Genomic DNA, 21,413 nt, shown 5'->3' on the forward strand with positions numbered 1-21,413 from the left:
TTTTTTAATAGTTTTCACAAAAAAAGGAGGCAGGAAGACTTGGGGGGAAACCTTTCCCTGTATCCCCCACCTAAAAAGAAATAGAGCAAGACCCTTCAATGACTTAAGTTTACTCATGAAGAAAGTCCATGTGAATTTGATTTGTGACCTATACGGCTGTGTGCTCTTCTGTTTTGTTTAAGTGATGCTAGTTCAGAGGGAGGAGAGCTGGAGACGCTTGCACAGAGTCCCCTCCCATTCCTTTTTGCTGGGAAGACAACAAGATTCAGTCCTGGGCTCTCACTGGAAGGTTGGAGGGAGGGATGGAGATAATGCTCTGTGAAGGATTAATTAAGAGATGGATTCCTCCTTTTAAAAAAAAGATGTTTTAATGCTTTGTTTCTTCTTGTTGTTTTCCCTCCACTCCAAACACTGGGAAAAACTTAATTCTTCCAGAATTGCAGCTTTGCTGTGAAGTAATTTATTCTCTTTCTTCTTCTTCTCCTTCTTTTTTAATTACAGTATTCTCAAATGAGGGATGAAGTATTCAAGTCAAACTTGGTCTGTGCATTTATCGTTCTTCTATTTATCACGGCGATACAAAGTTTGCTTCCTTCTTCAAGGTAAATATGAAAGGATAAGTTTTCAGGTGAAACGTCTTTGTGAGTTGATGGTCCCTCACCTGAAGTCAGTCAGCTGACTTTCCCAAGGGATCAGAATTTAAAATGATGGGACCCAGGATCCACACCAAATCATTTGATAATATCAGTGTCTATCCCAGTTGTCTTACTCTGCATCCTCTCATTGCTCCGCAATGAGTCTTTCTCATGATCTTAATTAAAAACAACAACCAAAATCAAAATAGGCCCCACTCTTATTTGACCCTGGACCTTTGAATGCAGCAAGTAAGTATTAGAGCCTCTGCCACCACAGTCTTGTGTCTCCATTAACCACCTCTTTGTTGTTCATGGATATAGCACCAAAGCTTCCTGGGCCAGCAAAACTGGCCCTTTAATAATAGCACAAAAACCTACATGTGGCCAGAAACTGTTCCACATACTTTCCATGCAATAACTCATGAAATCCTCATGGCAACCCTATGAGGTAGGTACTGCTATTGTCCTCATTTTAAAGAGGAGAGCGTTGAGACCTAGAGTCATGAAATAATTTGTCCCTGGTCTTACCACTGAAAAGTTAGAGCCTACACTCAAACCCAGGAAGTCTCCCTCCGGAGTCTGGGCTCTTGACATTCTATCAGAAACGGACTTACATTGTATGGGTCGTCAGTGCCAGAGTCAGCATTTGAGCTTAGTTCTGGGTTAGTCCAGGGGCCATGCTTTATGCTCCTCCTGTGAGAGAACACTCTGATTCCCATTTTGTAGATGAGGATTTATCCAAGGTCACATGTCTCTATAATGGCTGAGCTGGGAATTGAACCCAGAGATAGAGTCTGTGCTTTTAACTACCTACCAACTCTGTTCCAAAATCAGTAATTCATTTTGACCAGATGGATTAAAGAAGAGTTTGCAGAAAAGGTAATATTTGGAGCTGAGCAGGATGAGATAGGAAGAGTAAGTGGAAAGCCATTCCCAGTTTATGAAACTGCACAGGCAAAGGCACAGGGCTGTGCTAAACTTTGTGTTTGCAGAGTAGTGGGCACTTGGGAGAGTCCAGAGTAAAGCGTTTGTGTGAGGATATGATATGGTGGACGCCACAGATGAAGGAGTGAGCTAGCACAGGCTCAGTGTCTGCAATGATGAAAGGTGTTCAAGCTAAGTAACAGTCTGGGAATGACCATGCTTGACATTCTCCGGATTAGCAAGGATACTAGGAGAAAGAGAAAGGGGAGATGGTGGCCGAAGGTGGTGCATTTCAGAACCTCTCAAAATTCCTACATATCTAAACAGCTAGATAGCAAAACCAAACACTTCATGGACTGTATTTACAACAAAAACAGCTGAGATGATAGCCCCATAAGTTCCCAAATGGAAGTGGGTAGTGACAGTCTCCCAACAGCCCCAGGATTGTGTGACATCAGCATCCATGTGGGTGGAAACAGAAAGAAGCAAGTAGACATCTGTCATGTCTGTGAACAAAAAAGCCCCAGTATAGCCAATAGATATTCACTGGGAAGTACCGCAGGGCAAATTGAGGAAGGAGCTGGAAAGGGGAGGGGTTTGCCTAATGCAGCATCCAGTGAGTGCAAAGACCCACAGTAAGTCCTGAAAGGCTGGAACTGTCACATGCTGGGAGTCCACCAGACCAACCACCCCATCTCCCTCCCAGGATAGCACCTTGGAAGGATCTGTGTGAGGGAAATCAAGAGGACTCACAGTAGTGAAGAAGAAACACCAGGGTCATTGTAAAAGTGGAAAGAGAATGTAGCCATCACGCTTTTGAACACCACATGAAAGCAACTAAAGAGAGAGCTCCACAGAGGTAAAAAAAAAATTCTCCTAAACCACACCCATTTCTAGAAGTTCAGTAAAGTTAATCTGACACAAAAAATGAGCAACAAATCATATTGGTGGCAATTCAATACCAAGTTATTATCAGAAAAATGGGGGGGAAGGTAGGTCGATTTCCTTACAGTCAATGAAAACATTCCAAAAGACAGGCCTGTAACATGTGTCAAATCTATAACCCACTACCTCAAAAGAATTGAAGCACTTCATGTGGTTCAAGACCTGAACTAACAACCTAAACCAGAAGTAGAAAAACAGAAATTCAACAAGAGAGCTCAGGAAGGAAATAAAAATGAGAAGAAAGATACATTTCAGAAATGAAGACCTAAGAAGAGGGAATATATAGCACATAAACACAGCAAATAATGCCTTAAGAGGAACAGAAGGTAAAAAGAATTTTTTTTAATCAAAAAGAAGAGTAAAAGGCAGAGCCCCCTTTCCCACACCTTCCCACCACACTGACAAGAATCCAGAAAATTAATGGTGGACTATAGCTAAAAGAACTGTGAGACACAAACTGTTTCTGAGGAGGAATTCTCAGAGGAGCCCAGTTCAAGAGGGGAGACGAAAACCAGCACACAAGGAATTTGAAGCCACTTGTACATATATAGCTACTGAAAACACTAAATGTAGCCCAACTCCAAGGGAGATTTACTTAAATCCACAGTAGAGATTATCGGTTTCTTGAACCTGATATAATGTGACTGGTTTTCAACAAAAATTACAAGGTATGCCTAAAGGAAATAAGAGACAAAGCAATCATTAGAATCAGACTCAGGGATAACAAAGATGCTGAAATTATCAGAAACAATTTAAAATGACTATTTTTAGAGTAATAAGTGTTCTTCACAAATTTGCCCATCATCCTTGCACGGAGGCCATGCTAATCTTCTCTGTATCATTCCAATTTTAGTATATGTGCTGCGGAAGCAAGCACAATATATTAAGTGTTCTAATGGAAAAATTAGACACTATGCAAGAGCAGATGGGCAACAGAAGTAGAGAGAAACTCTAAGAAAGAATCAAAAGTAAATGCTAGAAATAAAAACACTGCAATAGAAATAATGGATGGGCTCATTAGTAGACTCAACAAGGCTAAAGAAAGAATCAGGGAGCTTGAATATAGGTCAAGAATTTCTCAAACTAAATACAAAGAAAAAAATAAGTGGGGAAAAAACAGGTCAAAGCATTTAAGAATCTACTTTAAACATAAAAACTCAAATATGTTTAAAGGGATGGAGAAAGATATGCTATGTTAACACTAATCAAAAGAAAGCTGTAGTAACCATACTAATTTCCATCAAGTAGACTCAGAACAAGGAAAATTATCAGCAGTGAAGAGGACATTACATCATGATTTTAAAAAATCAATTCTCAAAGAAGACATAACAATATGTATGTTATTTCTTGTATCTACCTATGAAGAGAGTATCAAAATACATGAAGATTAAATAACACATGAACCAAAAAAGAACTCTCAAGAGAAATTTCAAAATGTTTTCACTCAAGTGAAAATAAAAATACAATTTATCAAAATTTGTAAGATGCAATAAAAACAGTGTTTAGAAGGAAATTTACAGTAATCAATGTATATATTACAAGAGAAAAATCTAAAACCGATAATCTAAGTCTCAGAACTTAGATAATCTCAGAAACCTGAGAAAGAAAAGGAATCTAAACCTAAAACAAGTAGAAGATAAGAAATTATATAAATTAGGGCAGAAATAGAAAAGAAATAAAAAAAATGGGGCAGAAATCAATGAATTTGGAAATAGGAAAATAATAGAAGAATCAATAAAACTGAAATCTGACTCTTTGAAAAGATCAATAAAATCAATAATCCCTGGCCAAGTAAACAGAAGAGAGAAGCAGAGAGAGTGACACATACACAAATTACCAACATCACAGGTGAAAGGACTACTGATCTCACAGACATTAAAATGATAAAAAATAAGAATATATGCCCATAAATTTAATGAGTGAGATGAAATAGACCAAGTTGCTGAACGAGACACAAACTACCCACATCTACACAAGAAGAAAAGGTTAACATGAAAAGCTCTATATCGATTAAGAAATGGAGTCAGTTGATTTAAAAACTGCCTAAAAAATGAAACACCAGACCTATATGGCTTCACTGGTGAATTCTACTAAAGATTTAGAGAAAAAATTAATACCAATTCTACACAACCTCTTCCAGAAATTAGAAGTCGAAGGAACAGTTCCTAACTCATTTTATGAGGTCAGAATTACCCTAATGCTAAAATTCAGTAAAGACTGAATAAATCAGCCTTTAAGGAAAAGAAAACTACTACTTAAAGAAAAGCTACTTAAAGGAAAACTACAGCCCAATATCTTTCATAAACAGAGACACAAAAATTCTCAACAAAATCTTAGCAAATCAAATCCAATAATGTATGAAAATAATTACACACCATGACCAAATAGAATATATTCCAGATAGTTAAGACTTATTCAACAATTGAAAATCAAAAAGGGTAATCCCCCATCAACAAGTTAAAGAAGAAAAACCATATAATCACATCAATTGACACAGAAAAAGTATTTGACAAAATCCAATGCCCATTTAAAGTATAAACTCTCAGAAAACCAGGAATAGAAGGGAATTTCCTTAATTTGATATACACAATCTACAAAGAACCCATTGCTAGCATCATCCTTAGTGGCGGATAGACAAGAAAATTTCCCCTGAATATCAGAAACAAGACAAGAATGTACTATCTCACTACAACTGCTGAACATCGTGTTACACATCCTTGCTAGTAAAATAAGACATCAAAAAGGGAAAAAAATAATACATATGGGAAGGAAGAAATAAAACTAGGTGTATCTACAAATGACATGACTGTCTATGTAGAAAATCCAAAAAACTCCTAAAACTAATGAGCAAGTGTAGCAAGCTCACAGTATACAAAGTCAATGTACAAAAGTCAATTGCTTTCCCCAATGTCCTCCACATTCTTCCTTATGCTCCACAAGTAAATGAAACCGTATGATAATTGACTCTCCCTACTTGACTTATTTCACTCAGCATAATCTCCTCCAATCCACCCATGTTGATACCAAAAAAAAAAGAAAGAAAGAAAGAAAAAAAGAAAGAAAGAAAGAAAATTAATAATGCCCATTACAGAGAAGTTAACAAGAAAAGTATGGAGTAAATTTTTAGTATTTATGTGAACTAGCACTCTTAACATATTCATATTTCATTTCCCTCTGCTTATAAATATATGTGGAAGCAATAACTACAATTTTTTTGAGCATTCATTTTTTTAAAAAAATATTTGTCTGAAATATCATAGGTGCTTCAACAGGGGCACCTGAGTAGCTCAGTTGGTTAAGCATCCAACTCGATTTCTGCTCAGATCAGGATCTCAAGGTCTTGGGATTGAGCCTTGCATTGGACTCTGAACTGAGCCTGCAGTCTGCTTTTCCCTCTCCCTCCCCCTGCCTGTGCTCCCTCTCTCTTTCTCTCTATCTCAAATAAATAAAATCTTTTAGAAAAGTGAAAAAAAGTAAATTGCTTTCTCATATATAACTAATTAAAAATTAGCATTTAAAGTTAACTATTTTTAAATCACCAAAAATTAAATACTTATGTATAGATCTAACAACATATGTACAGGATCTATATACATAAAACTAAAAAATCAATGGAATAAGACAAAAAAAGATGTAAATAAATTCTTTGTTCATGGATTGAAAGACTTGATATTACTAAGATGTCAGTTCTTCCCAGCTTCATCTATAGATTCAATTCAGTATCATTCAAAATCCCAGCAAACTAGTTTGTAGATATCAACAAACTAATCCTAAAGTTTCTATGAGAACACAAAGGCTATAGCACAACCAATAAAATACCAAAAAAAAAAAAATAGAGTATTCACATTACTTAATTTTAAGATAATATAAAGCTATATTAATAAAGCTATATTAATCAAGAGCGTGTGATATTGAAGAAAGGACATAGAAGAGTGAGCACAGAAATAGACTCACTAATATACATAATAATGAACTGGGTTGTGACAAGGTACAGAGTCAATTCAATGGAGAAAACATATTTTTTTCAACAAATGGTACTAGAAAAATTAGATGTCCATATGAAAACCAAAAATTCCTATACACAAATCTTATACCTTTCACAAAAATCAGTGGAAATAGTTCACATACCTAAATGCAAAATTATAAAATTTCTAGAAGAGAACATAGGAGAAATCTATGATCTTGCATTTGGTTGTGAGTTTTTAGATATAATGCCAAAATCATGATCCATGAAAGAAAAAACTGACAAGTTGGACTTAATTAAAATTTAAATTTCTGCTGTGTGAAAAACACTGTTAAGAGAATAAAAACTCAAGTCACAGATTAGAAGAAAACATTTTTAACTCACATATCTGATAATGAACTTGTATCCAAGATACACAGAGAACTCTTAAAACTCAACAATAACAAAACAAACAACCAATATTAAAAATAGGCAAAAGATCTGAACAGACACTTCTCCAAAGTAGATACACAAATATCAAAAGAGCATATGAGAAGATGCTCAATACCATTTTCCACTAGAGAAATGCAAATTAAACAATGAACTACACCACCACATACCTATTAACAATGAGGGCCAGAAAATAGGAAAGTATTAAAATACACAGACACACACACACACACACACACACACACACACACACACACACAATGATGGAAGAATGTCAAAGGGACACAGGTGTATACTGAAAGAGCTCCCAGAACCCAGAGATGGAACAACTTGAATAAGAAGACAAATCAAATAGAATTGGGCTATAACACAAAATATAAAATAAATATCGTGGGTGGATACTGATAGAAATAAATGATTGAATGAATAAATTAATTAAGAGTAGGGAAATATCCTACTCAGAAAAATCCCAAATAATATATGTAGATACTCTGTCCTCAATGGTAGAATTTAACTCCCCATTCCTGTGGGGTCGTGTGGCTATGCTAAACAGAACTTCCTTCTGAAGAGGATAGTATGGATGGAGAGAAAGCCTGAAGAAACATGACAAATGCTCCCAGTCAGCTGATGAAGACTAACATCAACAGTGATAAGTCATGTTGAATGAGAATGGCATGTAACCTCTGTGGTCTTCCTCTCAAAAACCCATAACTTAATCATAGAGAAAGCAAAAGACAAATTCCAGCTGAAAAACATTCTACAATATACCTGGTCAATACTCCTCACAACTGTCAAGGTCATTCAAAGCAAAGGAAGTCTAAGAAATCCATCACAGTGAGTAGAGCCTAAGGAGATATGAAAACTAAAATTGAAAGTTGTATTCGGAACTGGTGATATGAATATGGAAAATCCTATCAAGAATGTCCAACCCAGTATCTATGAGCCTAATGAAGGGCTAGACTGTGCTGTTGAAATAATATTCCAGTTTTTATTTAAAAAAATTTTTGGAGATATGTATGATTCCATGGCTGGGGCAGGAAATATGCAAGACAAGCCTGGAACATCTTGTCCTACTAGAAAATAAGGAAGCTATCACGTTTGTTCGCCATGTCTAAAGGACTCAGAAGCCACATTGAAGAAGTTCCCATAGTCCCAAGACGGAATAACTTGAGCTTCAGTATGGGTAATTGTTAAAACATTCAATGAAAACCCAGAAAATATTTTTAACTTTATGAGTTTATAATGACATTTTTAGAAGTTGAATAGATGATAGAGAATTGATAGGTTATCTTGGAAACAAGTAAAAAAAGGAAAAAGGAAGGAAGATGTTTTCTATCCTTCCTGCATGAAGTGTACCACAAACTCACCAAATAGTAAGTGAATGAAACATCATAAAATTATTCATACTAATAGTTTTTAAAGAAGCTATATAATTAAAATATTGTCATTTTCCAACATCCCAATGAATTAATGGATCTAGGAATTGAGCATCAGAGGACATTATTAACACAAAAGGAGAGACAGCCATGTCTCCTGATGGGAGAACAGAACATGTCTATAGTCTTACCAAAAGGATTAAACCTAAGTCTGCTCATCCCTTTGAATCCAGCTTCCAATCTATAGAAATCATGGAGGATAAAGAATGTTGAATGAGTCTGAAAAAGTAAAATCCAGGCAGGGGGAAATGCTATAGGTCAAGGGCACATATTCTTCCATAAAGACATTGTGAAGAAAATAAAGGGATAAAGAGAGAACCTGCAGATTTTTTCAAAGAGTAAAAAGATAAAAAAAATTAATATAAAAAATGGGCACAACTAAATTAGTGTCTAAATATAGATGATAAAACTATAAAGGAAAGGGAAATGAATGATTGGGAGTAGGAGAGAGGGTTGTAATGGAACCTGGGGATGGGCTTTCAGAGTGCCCCACAAAGTTCTGTTTTGTGAACTCAGTGGTCATTACAAAGACAGGCATGTTATAATAGCTAATTAAGCTATACTTTGGTGTGGTTTCCTGTGCTTACGATTCATTTTACAATTTAAAGTCTTCAGTGAGAGAGAGGAGGAAAGACTGTGTACCTCTGCTAAATTGAATGCCTATTATGAATCAGACCTGTGTTAGATGCTGGGAATCTATCAGTGAACAAAAAAGACAAAAAAAAAAAAAAGGTGCCCTCCTGGATCTTATAATCTAGTGGTAGGAGTCAAAGAAATAATCAAAATATATGCAAATGTCTAGATGTGGATGCCATCTACGTAGCTACTTGTATGCCTTATAGAGATACATATGTAGATACACGTATGCTCTGCATATAGATAACGTATACACCATGCACGCAGATCTGTATTTGCTATTGCAGTGAATGAATGAATCAGGAAAGGTACCAGGGAGTGCCATAAGAGGCTGGGTATCCTGACTCCCCAAGAACTATTTGGGCCCTCCGTTCTCAGGGATGGTCTCAGGGTGTTGAGCTGTGAGTGATGGCAGAGTCTTGTCAGATTCACCCAAACTTCCTGGATTCCCTCTTGACTCCTGCCAGTGGAGAGTTGGGGGCCAAGAAGGGCCCCATCTGCTGCATGTTCCCTCCTGACTCCTGGATTCCCAACAGATGTCCTTTATGTGGCTCTTTGTGCTGGACACCGTGCTGGACACTGGAGGTACACACTCCTGATTCCTAACATCATAAAGCTCACAGTCTAACCGGGGGAAAGGCAGTTAGCGGAACAGCTAGAATATGGTCCAAAGACTCTGAAGATCAGGCAAGTCCATGGTGGAAGAGGGTGTGTAGAGTAAGGTGAGGAAAACAGATCAAGGCAGTCTTCCCAGAGGAGGTGACAGTGACATCTTAACCCCCTCCTGAAGGACTTGCCAGGTCATGGGAGAGGACTAAGATGGAGGTGGCGGGGAGACTGGAAAGTGAGTGTCTGGAGACGAGCATTTTGTAAGCCTTGCTGAGGAATTGTGACTGGTTGGTAGTGAAGACATTATCGAAACTTTTCATCAAAGCAGTGATGGGGTCGATTTTGTGTTTAAAGGATCACACTAACATAGAAAATGGAAAGATGGAAGGGCCTATAGTCGGGAAGACCAGTAGAAGGCAGGTGCAAAACTCTGGGGTGAGAAGTGGTAGGGACAAGATAGTGGTGGTGGCCGTGGAGGTGGTGGGGTGTTGGACCAGAGAGGAAGAATTTGCTAGATAGTTAAGGTGGAGACGGACTGGGTTATGGGGAATAGGAAAACAGAGAGAAGCCCAGGCCGAGCTGAGGGTCTAGACTAGCCCTGGGATAGAAAAGGTCACTGTGCCAAAGAGAAAGGGAGTGTGGCACTCCTCACAGCCTGGGCAGACTCCCCTCCCAAAGGTCTTGACCAGGGAAGGTGAGCCAGCCCTGCTGCTTGATTCCTGGCTTCAGGGGAAGAGACCCGGCTCCTCCGGCAGCAGCTGCTGGGCTGAAATACCAGCCAGAATCCCAAGCTCACTTGCACAATTGAAGAGGAAAATACTGGCAGTGAAGAAAACATCCCAAGCTGATCTCTGACCAGACAGGCCACATGTTGTGGGGACTGAGGTGCCACTTTGCCCCAGATACCGCATAAGTGTGTGCTTGTTTCCTCTCCAACTCATTTTGTGTCTGATTGATTCTTTGCAACTAAACAGATGGCAGGTGCCTTTCACTGGCATTTCTTCCGTCACGGAATTTTTAGCAGACGAGGCAGGCTCTGCTCATATGACCACAGCTGACTCCCAGCCCCCAAAGCAAAGTGTAATGGACCCTGGCACGGAAAGTGCTTGCTCTGCTCTTTGCTCTAATTTCCTCGTGCACACAGATGTTCCTCTCCCAGAGGGGTAAACTGAGGAAAGAACAGAAAATATCTTTTGTGATTATAGAACGGTGTAGCTCAGTCTGCAAGCATGGTGATGAGGGGATGGAGGACAGAGAGGAAGGTGCGGAAGAAGGAAGGAAAGAAGAGGAAAGAGAAAATATGCAAGCAAGAGAGGGAGGCTAGGAAAAAAAGGAAGAAAGAGGTCCTGGGTCTTATTCCTTTCTATGTATCTCACTAGTTGCATGTACATACTTGACCTCTCTATAGCCTTGATTTTCTCATCTTTAAAATGGGAATAACAATGCCCATTCCCCAAGGTTGTTGTAAGAATTAAAAGAACCATGTCCATTTTGATAAATTCTGGTTCCCTTTCCTGAGCCCTAGTATTTTCATCTGTTGAAGTGGCTAAGAATACCTACCTCTCAGTGTTGCCATGGGGCTCAGATGTACTATTGGACTCAGGCTCTTTGCAGATTCTGAAAGGTGGTATAAATGTCATCTTTGGGTATGACCCGACTTTCTGTTTCCTACTGCACCCCAAGCTGCTAGAAGCTGTTCACTCATCCCCATTGATCCCTGCCTCCCCAGCAAACACCCAGTTGTGTGTGATACCAACCCAGACTCTGTTTTAAAGACGGGTTATGGAGAGCAATTAGAACTTAATGTCTAGAAATGATTTGGAGAGAGCTGTTTGCAAATCCCTTGTCATTTCTTTCAGACTCAATTTCAGAAATGAGAGGTTTCCTTGCCTCTTATGGACACCAACAATGCAAAGCAAATTCAGAATCCCTGGATGCCTGAGTAGCTCTATAATTAGATTAAAAAACTATAATTGGTTGCTACAATGTTTATGTGTGCAGAAGGAGATGAGTGCGGAGGAGCTGCTGCAGAGATTCTTAGAGGAATTTTATAGGCAGCGCCAGCACCTTGCATCTTGTAATTAATACTCTTCCCATCAATTTTGGAAATGCGTTTGGTTTTCTGGATTCCACTGTGAATAGAGAACTAATGTTTCTTTGAGTTCATCTTATGTGCTAAGCATACTGCCTTATTATTTTAACCTCAGAGCCTTCATAAAAGGTGGGCTTAACGATTCTGGTTTTGCAGATTAAAAATATGATACTCAGAAGAGTCAGTTACCTTGCCCAAGGTTGTACCACTGGTGAGGTTTTGGAGCTATGGGTTCACACACCTAGGGTTTTGTTTGCTCTTGCCACTCAGTGACCCACATGCCCGCCTTTCACCTCCTGCCTTAGCTCTTTCAGGCTGCTGTTACAAAATACTACAGACTGCAGGCTTATAAACAGCTCACACAGTTCTCACAGTTCTCGAGGCTGGAAGTCCAACATCAAGGCACTGGCACATTCAATGTCTAGTGAGAACCCTCTCTGCCTAGCTTTTACGTGTGTTCTCATATGGAAGACAGGGCCAGGGAGCTCTTGGGGTGGGGGGGGACCTCTCTTATGAGCGCACTGGCCTCATTCATGAGGGCTCCACCATCCTGACCTCATTGCTTCCCCAATGCCCCACCTCCAAATACGACCACATTGTGCATTACAATTCAGTATCCAAATTTGAAGAAACACAAGCCCTTAGCCCATAGCTCCTCCCTTTCCTTTGTTTCAGTAAACCTAGAAAGAGGTGCTCATCACTTAAAATGGTGTTAGGAGCAAAGGTGAGTTCTGGGTGCTAGTCCCACACACAGCCCTCCAGCATACCAAAACACCCCACTAGAAGTCGACCCAGAAGTGCAATAGCTAAAATGGGCAACAAAGGGTCAGTTTGGTACATTGCCAAGCAAATGTTTGCTTTGCCTGTGCCAAACGTATGGTACATACTGGTATACAGAATGTGGTTGAAGTCAAGAGACCACATCGTGTCCATTCTGAATCTCCTGGATCTCTGCTTGTGTCTCCTACTCCGCCTTCCCACGCCAGTGTGGGTCTCACTGCTGCAATACTGAGAAAGACCCTCACCCCAGCGCCAAAGGAATGAAGAAAACCTGGGCAGTTGCCTGTTGGTACTGGGATACCTGAGCTTCATTGCTCAGGAGGAGATGGCCAGTCTTCTTCTTACAGAGAAGGTCCTGGCTCTGGCTTCCCAACCATCTTAGCGGATGTACAAGGACAGACGGGCCAGCAGCTGAACTTCACATAAACATTGAGCTTTAACACTGGCCCTGCCTTCCAGGAAGAACCAGGTCCCCTGAACATTCCAGATAGGTGGCAGACTCCTCCTGGAGGCAGGAGGGGCTGGAGGGCCAATGAGAATCTCTTTCCCTAAGAAGGCTGGTGAGGGGAGGAGGAACATCTTCTCTCCCCACAAAAAGTGTAAGTCACTGAGCATTTATTGAGCACCATCTGTGTGCTCAGCTCTATAGCAGGTGTCATAGCAGAACCCAGGGAAAAACAGCCTTGAAGGATGAATGAGACATTCCCCCAGGAGAGAGCACAGAAGGAGAAGCACAGAGCACATGCCTGAGTGTTGCCGGTGGAGGGCAGAGCGGCTAGAGAGGGAGCCCAGAGCAGCCCCCATGGCCCTGCACATCACCATGGAGGTCCATGGAGGTCCGCAGACTATGTGGCTGTCAGTGGGGGGCCACAGAAGAGTCTGAGGCTCCTGCTGAGTGGCTCTCAACAACCCCTTTGCCAGCTTTGCTTCTGCCTCACACTTTGAAACAAAGCATTCGTATTCCTGGGGGCTGCCTCACAGTATTGAGAGGCATAAGCCTTGAAATTGGCCCCTTTTCTCCAGGGACTGTCTGACAAAAGCGATCCTCCTTCATTTGCCTCCCTTGGGTGCCCCAGAATAATGGTGTGCTGTTCCAGGAATGTTTTTCCAGCCTGTTTGGGGGGAAGTTTCCTATCTGCCCAGAACCCCCTGGGAACCCACTGCTGCACAAACCTTCTGTTCTTATCTAGAACTCCTGTAGAGACTTCCTGTCAAGGTGATATATAAAACCAAAACCATGCAAGTATTTTTAAAAAAAGGAAATATAAAACCTTCAACAATAAAAGCTGGAGCTGTGGGGAGAGTGAATTTCCAGCCTTTGTGATGCGTGAGCATGCAAAGGGATTTGCCAGTCTTAGTTACCCAGCCCCACCCTTGCAAATGTCTTACCTCCTGGCTGTCCTGATGCCATGCACTCCTTCTCTCCTGCTCATTTGACTACATTTCCTAAATTCTTTTTGCTGCTTTCTCTCCTTCCAGCCCATCAACTTCTGTAGTTTCATCTGTGGTGCCCTTACTTCTTATCCTCCTTGGACAAGCTCCTCCTTTCTTAGATCTTCAACCGGCACCTGTTCACTCCAGACCCAGAGTTCCACAACCATCCCTCCAACTGCCTAGCTCTCTGCATGTCTCTAGATGGATAATCCACAAGCACCAGAAATTTAACTGGTCCCAAATCAAATTCATCATCATTATACTCTATGGTCCAGCTTCTCTTCCTGCATTTACCAGTTCAGATGGTAAAAACATGAGTGTCACCCTTAATGACGTCACTCTGCCCCACACCTCCACACACATACAGAAAACACTTACTGAGATTAACACTGTGTCTTTCCCAGTTATCCATGCTGCTACCTAATGTCCTTCCCTTGGTAACTTGGGCCCCAACTATCTAAACCTCTGCCAAATTCTTTCTCTTTTCTTCACTCCATCCTTCACCTCCTACCACGGTTGTCCTTCAGATACACAGATATGACTATGTTCTTCCTGATAAAGCATTTGGTATATCTGTGTATCCCTCCATGTGGAACATTCTACATAGCATGTATGAGAGCCCAGCACTCTCCAGCCCCACAGCCTCGCTGCCTGGGTTAGTGGAAGTTCTAAACATGCGGATCACTCTTACTCTCCTGCTCCTTGCTTTTCCTTCCCTAAAACCCTCTCTTTAACCTCCAAGTCATGACCCAAATGTTACCCCTTTTGTGAAGCCTCCCTTGATTCCTTTTCCTGTTTTCTAACTGATGGTTGCTCAAACCCCTTTATAGATCATAGCATATTCTCCAATAGTTCATCGTGTATATGTCCATATTCTCCTCTAGATTATGATCTCCTAGAGGATGGGGAAGATGTGTCCTGGTGCCTACCACTGTATCTGGGAAGAAGATTATTGAATGAATAAGTAAATGACACCACAGAATCCCAAAAAAGATGACATGAGAGCACAAATGGGAGGTCTGTCACTCATCAATGGCACAGTGGACTTTAAATCCTAGCTCTAACATTAACCAACTCAGTGACCTCTAGGAAGTTGCTTTTCTCTGAACCTTAAATCTTCACCTGAAAAAAGAGAGATCAAGAGACTTCATAAGTCTGTACCAAGGAATAGAAATCAGCTATTATATAAAGTGCTTAGCATTGGGTCTAGCACATAGTCAGAGCTCTGTGTATTACTGACACTAATGTTATTAATAATAAACATGGGGAAATCCAGGCAGAATGATAGTAAGGCATTGTTAGAAGTTGGGCCTAACTTCATTCACTAAGTGTATGTTGATTGAGCATCGACAGCTGGAAGATGCTAAAGACAAATGGATGGACTTCACTATAGAGATGGAGGAGCCACAGGTACCCTTCAATGTGCAACAGTTGGCTGGCGAAAGAAAGGTAGAGAAGTGAGACACAAATGGCTGGACAGAGAACAGAGAATGAGGGATGAATTCCCAAGGAGAAGAAATATGCCTGCTGAGAGGTTGGTTGGTAAGGAGAGGAAGCAGTCAAAGATACCTCCAGAGATGGGCTTTGAGATCACCAAGTTGCTGGAAACAACCTGACACCCAACAGAAATGTCTGTAGACAGGGGCTACCATGGGACAGAGCTTTGGTGAGACCTTGAAGCTCAAGATGTGTACTTGGGAGCGATGTTGAAGCCTTGGGCAAGGATGAGTTCCCCTTACCTACAACTCAAATTGCACCCTTACCCATCTCAAGGGGACACATGGTATATTCCCCGCAAATCTTGGATTACTAACCAAACTGAGCAACTTGAAACAGGTGCCAAATTCAGATCTTGGCATCAGAGTAGACCAAGAGGTAAAGTGTTTCATAAAAGCCCCCTCAAAAGAGAAAGAGCATATGGGTCCCTCCCACAGTGGGATATAGAGATAAAATTCCAGTGGTATGTTGCCTTTGCAGCAGTTGCCTAATGAGAAAGATAATGATATAGGAAGCAAAAAAAAGGGGGGGGGGCAGGGTGGACAGGAACAATAAATAAAGCCAAATTTGATGGTCATTTCAAAGTTTCTTGATAGAATATTCTAGGGACGGATATAATTAAGAAAAGATCTCCTGCTGATTTTTCTTGAACAAACAGAGCTTTAGAGAATTATTGGGTTCCAGGGGTGGGGAAGGGCAGTCATGAATGATGCCATGTGACCCAACATTCTGGGTTTCCCTGCAGGGTGATGCCAATGGCCATCCAGTTTTCCATCCTGATTATGCTGCACTCGGCTCTCGTCCTCATCACCACGGCAGAGGATTATAAGTGTTTGCCCCTCGTCCTCCGGAAAACTTGCTGTTGGATTAATGAGACCTATTTGGCCCGGAACGTCATCATCTTTGCATCCATCTTGATCAACTTCCTGGGTGCCATCTTGAATATCGTAAGCATTCCAAACCCACCAACCCTCTGACTTCTCATGTGCAGGCAAGAATGAAGGGTTTATGGAGTCTGTAGCTTCTTGCATTGCCTTTGTTGGTACCACTTACCTTCAAGTGCCTGGTGCAGCCCCAAGCTTAGGGACAGAGAACAGAAATGCAGCTACTGTCAGAGCTGTGTATTTTACTGGTGACAAATTGTCTCTTCCCAGTGGGGGAAATTATCTGCTCCAAGGGAGCATAAACATCCTAAAGTTTCTGTATTGTCACTGGCTAACCAATTATAATCGTGAATCAGAGTTCCCTTTAAGTACCTACCTGCTATGTGCCATGCACTGAAGGAGAAGCTGTACGTGTTTTTCTTATTAAATCCTCACATAAACCCCGTGAGGTAAGTCTCCTTATCCCCACTTTATGGCTAAGGAAACTGAGGCTCAGAGACATGAAATAACTTGCTAATAAGGTCTGTCTGACTCCACGACTCATGCTCATCCTCAAACGCTAAATTTTATCTCTGAAAGTGGGGGTAGGGGGTTGGAAATAAAAGAACCATCATTTCTTGAGCACCTACTATGTGCTACAGGTAGGTATTACCGTTCCCATGCAATGGGTAAGGGAAATGTGCTTCAGGAAGCTTGAGGTCTTGCCTGTGACTTTCTAAGAGTTCACACTGGATGTAACACATTGAACTCAGCTGACTCTCCAGCTGCCATATTTATCATTGTTTTTAATTTGGTGATCCATGTTTTAATTATTTCATTTTCTCTCTAAAATGGTAACATGATAGCGACAGCATTTTCTGTGTACATACAAACAGTCTGTGTTGTCCATGGCTTAGTTACTCTAGATTATAAGAGTGATCTGTCTCCTTCCAGGTTTTGAACTTGGCATGTTGAGAGAGGCTAGTGGAGGCATCCGTCTTGTGGTTGAACCCATCAGTGTGCCCTTGGGGCCTGAGGGAGGGCCTCCACGTGTTCAGGGACTCAAACTTGTCAGCTTGTCAGTTGTCAGCCTGTGAGTCAGAGGCATATACTGCCTGAAATTTGTTGTCCAGAATGGCCCAGTAATTACTTAGAGCTATGTTGCCCAAACTCTGTGGTTGGCCTTGTAGGAAAGGATTCTATGGGATAAAGAAAAAGGATAATCCTAACCTAAGTCGCCATCTAATGAATATTTTATAGATTATTGCAATTGAAATGGAAGTATTTAGGAACATTTATCATGGCCTATGGAGGCGTACCCAGGATCTCAAGTCTTGACGAATTGGGTATTTCTGGGGTGCAGGATTTGGAAATACATTCAGTGACTCGAGGTCAAGGTTACGTCTGGACCATCCATGCCATGGTGGTGCGGCAGGAAGTTCAGAGGCTTTGGAGTCAGATAGACCTGCCATCAAATCTCAGCTGTACCGCTTACCAGCTAGGTGACCCTAGACAAGTTACTTTACTTCTCAGAGTTTCATATATTTTCATTGTAAAATGGGGATAAAAATAGTAGCTACATCACAAGGTGGTTGTGAGGCTTTTTTGTCCAAAGTGTCTGGCACAGAGGAGGCATTCAGCCAATGGTAGCTACTCTTTCCTGAGCACCACAAAATCTGCAGCAGTTTCTGGCCGAGGGAATGCCCTCACATCCCCTGTCCCATGCTAAGAGTCTTTCTGGAGAACGTGCCCCCCTCAGATCCCTGGAATCCTCCCAGCTGTTGATGAGAGACAGGATGCGAGCATACCCCAGACCTTTTCTCATGCCATCTGGCTCTCTTCAGAGCCCCACAGGCACTCTCCACTGGCCCTATGTGACGGGGCAAGCAGAGCTGTCTTAACCTGGCTTCGGCGCTGGCTTGCAAAAGCTTTTTCTGAGCCAGTACCTTCTTTAAAATGGAAAAGGAGATCCCAGCTGGCCCTTCCATTCTGGAATGAAGCCCCTTGTAGGGCCTGGTCTGCCCAGGCTTCTGCCTAGGCTCAGCAGAGGAGGCACACTGCTTTGTTCCCAGCACTCACACTGACTTTGTTGTTCCTGTGTTTTGTTTTGTTTTGTTTTTTGTTGTTGTTGTTCTTCTTCTTCTTCTTCTTTTTTTTTTTTAATCCGCAGCTGTGGTGTGATTTTGACAAGTCGATACCCTTGAAGAACCTGACTTTCAATTCCTCAGCTGTGTTTACAGATATCTGCTCCTACCCAGAGGTATTTATTCTCGAGCTCCCCTTGGCAAGACTTGGGCCTAGGTATCTCCGCCAGCTCTGCACAAGCACAACTGCCTGAAGGGTCTCAGAAAGCGTTCCAGAGGCCTGCTTTCTTCTTCTGTCTCCTCCTCCTCCTGCTCCTCCTCTTCCTCCTGCCCCTTCTCTGCCTTTCTCTCTCTCCCCTTTCTCTTTCCTGCCCTTACCTCCAGCCTTTCCTGATTTTCCCTTCTTCTTCCTCTTCCTTTCTTCCTTCTTCACCTGTACCTCTATCCATGTTCCTCTTCCCCTTCCCCCTCCCCCTTTCATTTCCCCGTCTCATCTCGAAATCCTAGAGCAGAATGTGCTGTTGTTCCCAGTCTAGGGCAAAGTTATGGCTCAAATGGCTTTTGCTGCATTCAAGAAGGAGGGAAGGAAGGAAGAGAGGTAGGGGGAAAGGAGGAAAGAAGGAAGGGAAGGGGGAGGGAGAGGAGAAGGAAAGATGGAAAGGAAAAAGGAAGGAAGAGGGGGAAGGAGGGAGGTAGGGGAGAAGGAAGGGAAGGAAGGGAGAAGAGAGAAGGAAAGAGGGGAGGAAGGAAGGATAAGAAGGGAAGGGAGGGAGGGAGGGAGAGAAGGAAGAAAGAAGGGAAGGGAGGAAAAGAGGAAAGTGGTGGGAGAAATAGAAAGAAAAAAGCTAAAAAGTCACAAATGCAGAAACACAACTAAATGTAAAACAAAAAACAGCACCACAGGGTCAGGAGGTGTCTCAGCGGATACCCACCATCATTATGTAAGTCTCACCCTCCCTTGGCCACAGAACCAGAGGTTTGCCCTGGGCCTTGGGGTCAGCCTATGGTACTGGGCAAAGGACAGTCTTAGGCTGTGTTAGCTATAGCCCAAAACTTTACATTCAGGGACAGAAATTCGGGGTCAGGAGAGAGGACAGCTGGGTTGTCCCAGCAGACCCCAGCCAACCTCACACCCTGGGGACCCAGGTAGACTCTTGTTCTCTAAGACTCCTCCACCACCTGGGTGAGGGAAAGGCTCTGTGTTGTCTCACCTAGGCTCCAGAATCAGTATGAGAAATGTTCTGGAAAGGAGAGAAAGCCTTCTGCCCTGTGTAAGGTGTAGAGTGCCTATTTGGTACACATGGCTTCATTCAATACTCCAGATGGTTGTCATCTCCATTCCCTAGATAATGCAACAGAGGCCCAGAGAGTAACTTGCTCATTGCCACTCCACACCACTTCTGCTTGCCTGCCATCCTTCCTCACTTTTTTCCTTCCTTCTTTCTTTCTGTCCTTTTCTTCTTAATTCAGTGGTCAAGACTTGGAACTGCAATTCAAACCCTATCTGGCTTGTTCTTGATCTTGTGCTTCTGCATCCAGGCTTGGTCCTCCATTCCTAGGGAGGAACTAAGCTTTTCTTAAGGAAGTCCAGGGCAAGATGGAACTAGCTCTTGTTGGGGGACCTCCTCCCACCAAGGACTGAGAGAGCACAGACTTTGTGGACGCTGTGGGACACCAGCTCCCTGAGAATGTCTCAGATTGGAGGGCATGAGGAGTGTCCCAAGAGGCAGTGAACTGGCCACCCATCAACTATAGAGACCTAGGTAAAGCTGGATTTCAATCCCGGCTGAGCTCCTTCACCTGCTAGCAATGGAATCTTGAGTCAGCTCTTCTTCTCCCTGAACCTGAACTTCCTTATCTGTAAAGTAGGAAAAATAATATCTTCTTCACATGGCTTTTGTGGAGTTAGGGAATATCATATTGTCGTGGTGCATACCTAGATGAGTTTGCTGATGTGTAGCTCCAACGTATCATCTGACGTGGAGCTGGTGGTCATGAGCTGTTCGTCTGGACTTCCACATCACTCTAGAACAGCACATACTCTTGACCCCAAATCTAAACTCCCAAACTCAGGACCACAGCGTTCATGGGTTAGCCCATCCTAAGAAAGTGGCTTTTGGATCACATAATGTCATCTCTGTGCCTCAGTTTCCTTATCTATAAAAAAAGAAGGAAAGTAGTACCTTCTTCAAGAGTAGTTATGAGGATTAAGTGCATTAATCCATGTAAAGTGTCCAGAGTAGCATCTAGCACAAAGTAGCTTCTCATTAAACGTCAGCCATGATGTATTTATGATTTCCTATAAGAAGGTTTTGAGCCTGCACCACTGATACACATTTATCTCTAAGTTACATTCCTCTATCACTGTGCTAATGTATTGTGTACATTGTAGAACATATTCAAAACATAGAAATGTTTAAAAATGAGATAAATTAAATAAGAGTTTCAATACTTTCCTCCCACAATCGAAGGATCATCTTGCTCAGGGGTGAGCAAACTGTGGCCTCCAGCCAAATTCTACCTGCCACCTGTTTTGTAAGTGAAGTTTTATTGGAGCTTAGCCACACCCACTTAGTACCAATTGTCTATAGCTACTTTTTGAGGGTGAAGATTTATTTTTTTAATTAGAGAGAGAGGAAGAGAGCACACCCGAGAATGGGGAGGGGCAGAAAGAGAGGGAAAAACCGTCCTCAAGTAGATTCCACACTGAGCATGGAGCCTAATGGCTCCAAGATCCCAGGACCCCAAGATCATGACCTGAGCCGAAATCAAGAATTGGCCGCTCAACTGACTGAACCCCCCAGGTTCCCTGTCTGTGGCTACTTTGATAGTAACATTTGGCAGAGTTGAGTAGCTGCAAGAGATGGTGTGCGGCCACCGAGCCAAAATATTTACTAGCTGACCCTTTACAGAGTTTGCCAACTTTTGGCAATCCCCCCCGATTGCAGGAATCCCACTGGCCAAAGTGATGGGAACCTGAACTCTTTCCATCACCATCTACCACCAACAGCCTGATTTGACAGACCAGTTGCCATCTTGATATACGTGCCTCCCTACCTAGAGATTTGTCCACCAAATGAGAAGG

At 42.0% G+C, this 21,413-nt stretch overlaps 1 protein-coding gene and 1 non-coding gene across 2 annotated transcripts in view; one reads left to right on the top strand and one right to left on the bottom strand.

Moving 5' to 3' along the window:
- ADCY8 (adenylate cyclase 8) overlaps nucleotides 1-21,413 on the top strand; it is a 221,859-nt gene that overhangs the window by 152,710 nt on the left and 47,736 nt on the right. The window contains exons 9-11 of the mRNA XM_045978186.1: nucleotides 502-602; nucleotides 16,127-16,328; nucleotides 18,415-18,504. Coding sequence (XP_045834142.1) covers nucleotides 502-602; nucleotides 16,127-16,328; nucleotides 18,415-18,504 — 393 coding nt within the window. The remainder of the gene's footprint in view (nucleotides 1-501; nucleotides 603-16,126; nucleotides 16,329-18,414; nucleotides 18,505-21,413) is intronic.
- Nucleotides 3,275-3,381, bottom strand: LOC123928153. The gene has a single exon (XR_006815629.1). It is a non-coding gene; the product is annotated as a U6 spliceosomal RNA (small nuclear RNA).

This window comes from Meles meles, chromosome 1 (assembly GCF_922984935.1).
Source record: "Meles meles chromosome 1, mMelMel3.1 paternal haplotype, whole genome shotgun sequence".
In the NCBI taxonomy this organism is placed as follows: Eukaryota; Metazoa; Chordata; class Mammalia; order Carnivora; family Mustelidae; genus Meles; species Meles meles.